Source organism: Bos javanicus, chromosome X (genome assembly GCF_032452875.1).
Source record: "Bos javanicus breed banteng chromosome X, ARS-OSU_banteng_1.0, whole genome shotgun sequence".
Taxonomy (NCBI): Eukaryota; Metazoa; Chordata; class Mammalia; order Artiodactyla; family Bovidae; genus Bos; species Bos javanicus.
Window position 1 is genome coordinate 88276801 of NC_083897.1, and position 6902 is coordinate 88283702.

Here is a 6902-nt window from a genome sequence, read left to right on the forward strand (position 1 = left end):
TAAGAAAACCCACTGAAGCATCTACACAAAACTATTAATGTCAGTACTTGACCCGGTTTCTCCATTTTTCCACTAGAAAATTTAAGAATAAAATATCATTTTTCTATTCTTAAAGATTTTTCATAGATATAGGATGGGAAATAATCATATACCAGACAATCTAAAAGCACTGCTTGTAAAGAAATACTTCTGGAAAGAAAGTAAAAAATGATTAACATTGGTAGTCCCCAGGGAAGAGAACTGGGGAGTAGGTGTGAGAGTGAGATTTTTTTACTGTATACTCTTTCACACTTTCTGAATTTCAATCTTTGTGAATGTATCATCTCTCCAAAAGTTTTCAATTAAAAATTAAAATAAAGGGGGAAAAAGTTTTTATTTGTTCTGGGTTTCTATGGGATGGTGGGGGTTAGAAAAGGAAAAGAATATTAGATACTGGAGTGATTAAGGGCCCAATTTTATGGAACAGGCGAAGCCTATATCTAAATAGAGCCCTAAATAATCAGTAGCCTAGACACAGAAATTTCCTATGCAGGAAACATTAAGAAAACTGGAGTTAAACATGAGTGCTGGAAGATAAGTTTCAGTTGGAAATAAGGGGCCTGTTGTCATTAAGAGGAAAGTTTCATTATCATGTACTACATAATAGGGAGTAACTGCAATTTTATTTCATAAAGCTGGTACAAGATAAATGTCATGGTTTAGGTAATGAAATCTGTCAGTAGCACCTAAAATGAACTTGTTAAAAAATGGAATCAGTTAATCCCATTAGGAACAGAATAATCCAGGATAAAACATGGACTTGCTTTGTGGTGACATGGATGAAACTTAAAAAGTGGGGGGCATTTAAATAATTTCAAAAAGAGAAAAAAGAGGAATTGCAGAGTGAAGAACATGGGAGAAAAATATCTGATTTGGGCAACAATGATTTCAGTTAATAATATATTGAGAATGAAGGAACTGCACAGCTGTGAGAAATGTCACTCTACATAGGTAAATTCTGGTACTAGGGTACAGTCATAATGCAAGGACTGAAGGTATCACTATATGAGTCAGTAGAATAATAGGAAAATAAAACGTGTTCAGAATGGATGGAAGATTCCCTTAAGGAAGGGAAGAGCAGAGGACAGTAGACAGGGCCCTTCAGTTAGAGGGAATGGAAGGAAAAAAGTTTGTAAAAAGAGAACAAGGTACTCATCAACAAGGAAAACACAAAATAGCTACACTTACAAATTGATAGAACAATAAGAACAAGCGCTTCAAAGAAAGGAATCTCACATGGATAACAAATACAATTAACATTCCAAGTAGCTGACTATATAAGAGAAATTGAAGCACAAACACCAGGAAGTTAGCAACTGAGGATGAGACATAGGGTGATGAGAAAGAGTACAGAATCTGAGGTCGCTGTTGACATATGTGAAATGAAATGAGACTGGTTCTAGATGACATGGAGAAGCTGGAGAGGAAATGGAAAGGGATTGGCAGGAGCAAGAGCAGGAATTGGTGGTTTTGGAAGGAAGCAGATATATGGGTTCCCATTGCATAAGGACAAAAATCTATGGCGGGGGAGGGGCAGGCAGGACAGAAGAAGCACAAAATATTAGGGAAGGAAAAAAATAACTAAGAAAGCAAGGTGCTTGAGACGGTAGCACCTTGATCTAGACTACAGGGATGGGGGAAGGGCAGATAGCTCTCCCGCCAAAAAAGCCAAGCAAAGAAGACAGTGGATATTGGCAAGAGTCATACTAGGACATGGCATTTAAGTATCAAAGGGGCTTCTGTTAACCCTGTCTAAGCAACTCTAAAAGTTTAGAGCTTGTTTTTTGTTTTTAAAGAAACAGTTTACAGTTTTTAATGAATCTGTAAACCAAAAAGCTCCCATTTCAAAATAAAAACAAATCCCAGGTCATGTAGATGTTTACAGTATGACTACGTTTATCTAAGCAACATATATACATGTTCAGTTTAAGATGTTAACTAAAATTCTGTGACAAACAAGCTTTTTTTAAATACCAACAACATTATAGAGTTAATGCCGAGTCCTAAGGATAATCTAGTAGTCACTAAGCTTTTCTTAAGTCTTCACTTCAGAGGCTGTTATTTCTAGTTCAAGTAAGCAAGCAGAATCGTTCATATGCTCGAACTTGGAATCTTGATTACTACCATATCAGGTGGCTCGCAAACAAGAAGTCAACCATATTAAGAATGTTTTAAGTGAACAACTTGCAAACCCTAGAGATGGATAAACCCTCAGAATGCATTAACAACCATAGCAACTGCACAGGCTACTCTTCTGAAATGAGATCTCTCAAAGCAGTATAGTTCAAAATAAAAGATTTTAATTAAAATTGGCATAGGTACAATTTCCCCACCAATTTGCGTGTGTCAAGCATTTAGTGAACTTTTCCACTTCAAAAAGTGAAATAGAAAACTGGATACCATATTTAATTAACTACAGAGCCTTCAACTCAGGAGACAATATCTCTGCTGACCAGAGCCAGTTGACAGGGAAATGAATTTGCTGCTCATCTTCTGCTCTGTCTTCTGTTCCTTGATTCAAATTTAAGAATGTTTCATTTCACTTTTGGTTTTGTCACTTTTGCCTGTGGGGGTTTGGGCCTGCTGACCCTCCCCACTTGAAGAGGCAGCCTGCTGTTCTGCTTTCTGCTTTAACACTATCCAATCAAATGCATAGTCATATTGGTAATTCAGCTTCCTGAAAAGCATGCGGAACAGCTGCCTCAGGTACCTGTAATCCGGGGCTTCCTCAAAGGACAGCCCGCGACAGTGCTTTAAGTACATGGCAAATTCTGCAGGAAACCCCTTACATAAAACATCAACAGGTGTGGTCATCTTCATTTCACTAATCTGTTCACATTTTTGCTTCATTGTTGCAGCCTTTAGGCCTTGCCATGGCAGGCTGCCTCTATTAAAATACATCAAAACATGTCCTATTGATTCCATGTCATCTCGGCGACTCTGTTCAATACCAATATGGGCACTGATACTAGCAAAGGAAGGAGTGCCAGTGAGACTTTTACCGGATCTGTAGGGTATGTGTTGCCCTGTTCTGTTGTCTCTGTACTTCTTGGCCAAACCAAAATCAATAAGGAATAACTCCTTCCACTGCTGCCCAGTACCCATTAGGAAGTTTTCTGGTTTAATGTCTCTGTGTATAAGATTCTGTGTATGCACATATTCGATTCTACTGATCATCTGATCAGCTAACATAAGTACAGTTTTCATTGAGAACCTTCTTGAACAGAAATTGAAGAGATCTTCAAGGCTGGGTCCCAGAAGATCCATGACTAGCACATTATAGTCTGTTTCCTGACCATACCACCGTATCTGGGGGATGCCAACCCCACCTTGAAGAATATTATAGAGTTCCTTCTCATATAACAACCGCGGCTGCCTGGTATTCTGCGATTCTAATTTTACTGCCACCTGCTCGTGGTTGGTGAGGTCTATCGCCAAATGAACGTGCCCAAAGGAGCCAGAACCGATCTCCCGTACCAGTTTATATCTCCCTCCGACAAGGACATCGGCCTTGGGTCCACTGCTGCTCGCCATCCTGAGAGACAAAGATGGGGTTGGGGTTAAGCTCTGACACCTCTAAGGGGACGATGGACGCCCCTAGGGCTCGTCCACGGAGCAAGGTTGTGAAGGCAGGTAGGTTTTGAAACAGAAAACGCTGGCTGTTTCTCAGCGTCACAGGGCCCAGAATCGGCCAAGGGGAACCTGACCGCCGCTACTGTCGGGTTTCTTTTCACCAGCCCACAGACTGTTGAGGGGGTTCTTACCGTTAGCAGGCTGAGCCTCTGGCTTCTGGCTTCCCGTTAACGGCCTCGCCTTCACGGCGACTTCGGGGGCTGGTACAGGGGAGCCGTGAAGTTATGGCGGCGATACCGCTACCACCACTGCCGCCGGCTCCCGCCAGGAAGGACCCCTGGTCACTCCGCCGACGCTGCCATCTTGTTACAATGGCTGCAGCCAACACAAAATGCCCCGGGTTCCAGGAAGGCGCTTCGTGACGCAGAGAACTCTGGGAAGGGAATCACGGGCGCTCTTAGAACGTTCAAGACAGATTATCTGCAGAGCCTTTCAAAGGCATCAGCCTGTCCTAGAAAAACAGATCTACTCCACGTCCCCCATCTACTCAGGTCACACATCTGAGCAGCTCTGATGTGGGGTTTCCTCCTCCAACGTCCAGGGGCCCTCTCCTTGCTCCAGCTTGAAGATGACCTCTGGTTTGGGAACTTGGTTCCCTGTGAACAGGACACGATACAGGATTGGGTCCAGTTAATTGGGTTTCAGGGCCTTTCAACCACGCTTCTATTTGCTCTTCAGGAAAGTAATCCCATTTCCCTGGGAATAGAGTAATAATCACAGAAGTGTAAAAGGACTGAAGTATCTCGGGCAAATCAAAGATGACACCATTACACACTTCAGATGCCCCAGAGCATTCAGCAGCTGAGAATGGAAGCAGCGTCTCTGAGGCCCCTGGCAGGGGCACAGGGCAGCTGTGCTTACTCACCCACTGCGCACAGTTGGCTGTAGGTCTCCAGTGTCACATCCTGGTACAGGCACCTCTGTACAGGGTCCACGTGCGGCCACTCCTCCCTGCTCAAGTCCACAGGGACGTCCTCGAACGACCCCTGTTACAATACAGTCCCATTCAAGGTGACATGGTCAGCACCGGGGGCTGGATGGAAGAGAACTAGGAAGTTAGTTGTCTTTAATGATTTTCGTCATGATATGCTATGCTTATTAAATACCTAGTTATACCTAACATTGTGCAGGGTAAAAATATCTAAAGCTGTTAATTTCTCTTATTCATCATGTGTTAAATTCAATCAGTAAATTATTATTCAGAAATTAAGATGAAATTAGCTTTTCTAAATCTTCTAATTCTTTTAGGAAATACCTAGAATTCATTTCTTTCTTTGGCCAGTGCTGTGTGCTAATTCGCTTCAGTCCTGTCCGACTCTTTGTAACCCCATGAACTGGAGCCCGCCAGGCTCCTCTGTCCGTGAGATTCTCCAGGCAAGAAAACTGGAGTGGGTTGCCCTTTCCTTCTCTGGGGGATCTTCTTGACCCGGGGATGGAACTCGAGTCTCCAGCATCGGCCGGAGGAATCTTTACCACTAGCGTCACCTGGGAAGGGTATCTGAGACCCCAGCAAAAACACAGTTATGCCTATTTCTCCCACCTGTTTCTCTGAGGCAAGCTAGACTTTTTCTGTCAAGCACCTACAAATTTCTCCAGCCTCTACCCGCTGCCCAATTCCAAAGTCACTTCATGTCTTTTTAGGTGTTTCTTATAATAGCACTCCACTCCCAAGTACAGAAAGCCGTTTCCTAGGACTGTTGTAACAAAGTATCACAAACCGTGTGGCTCAGAACAATAAGAATTTCTTGCCTTGCAGTTCTGAGGGCCAGAAGTCTAAAACCAAGGTGTCAACCAGGTCATGCTCTTGTTGAAGGTGCTAGGGAGGGATGTGTTCCATGCCCCTCTCCTGGTTTCTGGTGGCCTCAGGCATCTCTTGTCCTATAGACGCATCACTCCAATCACACGGTCATCTACTCCTTGTGTGCCTCCACACGGTCTCTCTTGTGTGTTTGTGTGTCTCTGTGTCTGCACTTCCCTTTTTGTAAGAAAGCCAGGCATATTGGATTAGGGCCCACCTAACGACCTCGTTCTAGATTGATTACTTCTGGAAAGACCCGACAGGTTCCTGCTGTGAGCTGTGTGCTATGCCGGGATTCGTGGTCTCTGGAGGAGAGGAATTCGATCCAGGGCAAGAGACGAGGCTTCCTCACTGGAACCTTTTGGGTAACAGAATTTTATTAAAATATAAGAGAGAGAGAGAGAGAGAGAGAGAGAGAGAGAGAGAGAGAGAGAGAAAGCTGCTGACATGGACATCAGAAAGGGGCAGAAAGAATGCCCCCTTGCTAGTTTCTGGCAAGGTGTTTTATGTCTGTTAGCAAGCTTATTAATCAGATAAGAGAGACACCTCAAGGCTGAGGGAGTTTCACCAGGCCCCTCTCCCACAATATGCATTTTTGAGATAGGATGGACCAAGGTGTGTCATCCCCCGGCCATAAAACAATTGACATGAATACTGGTTTCTTGAGCCATTATCAGCCCAAGGGTTGAGACAAGAAAAAAAAAAAAAAAGTAGTTAGTCTTAGGCAGAACCATTTTGAAGAAAGGCAGGTTCCAAAGCAAATACATGGTTTCATTAACATAGCTTAAGAAAAACTTTTCTGTAAGAAAAACATATTGGTTAGCTCAAGGCAGAACTAGGTGTCGTCAACATATATAGAGAAGAAAAAAAAAAAAAAAGTCTGCCACTTACAGTTTATTTTCTCCTGCTGCTCTGGGACTTCTGGCCTTCCTCCCTGTTACCATCTCAGGCCCTATTTTTAATTAAGGTCACATTCAGAAATAGTGGGGGTTAGGACGTCAACATATTTTCTTGGATGGACACAATTTTACTCATAACAGAGTCCTCAGGAAGGAGGAAACAGAGAGAACAGGCTCCATCTTGAAAGCAGGACTCCATCTTGGGCCGGACTGTGGACTTTGAGCTGTATGCCCAGTATCTATGGAAACAACATACCAACTGGAAAACCAGGCCCCCTGGATGGAAGAGCCCCAGGGCTTGTACCTAGACTCTCTGTTGCCTGAAAGAATACCCTAATTATCTGTGTAACCGAATAGAATCATAAATTCTATTATGCTTATTGGGGTATGACCTCAGGCCTATTGATAATTGTCCACTGTTAACTACCTAGGCTTAAGGCATATGAATCATGGGTTAACTTTGATTGTATCTTTCTTTTCCTTTGTTCTGAAGAAGGAATTCATAGGGCCTGGACTCCATGTTAGGCCTGTTC

At 43.1% G+C, this 6902-nt stretch overlaps 1 protein-coding gene across 2 annotated transcripts; it reads right to left on the reverse strand.

Annotated features, from left to right (window-relative positions):
• Nucleotides 1–2328: 2328 nt before the first annotated feature.
• On the reverse strand, nt 2329–6674 carry LOC133243265 (casein kinase I-like). 2 transcript variants are annotated; one of them, XM_061409939.1, is made up of 3 exons: nt 4538–6674; nt 3804–4268; nt 2329–3574 (listed from the first exon to the last, which is right to left on the reverse strand). In XM_061409939.1, exon 3 carries the CDS (start codon nt 3571–3573, stop codon nt 2563–2565), a length of 1011 nt encoding a protein of 336 aa, XP_061265923.1. In that variant the 5' UTR covers nt 3574; nt 3804–4268; nt 4538–6674; the 3' UTR covers nt 2329–2562. The 2 variants fall into 2 exon arrangements, with proteins under 2 accessions (XP_061265923.1, XP_061265922.1); XM_061409938.1 differs by having other exon boundaries at nt 3804–4368; nt 4538–6672.
• Nucleotides 6675–6902: the final 228 nt, after the last annotated feature.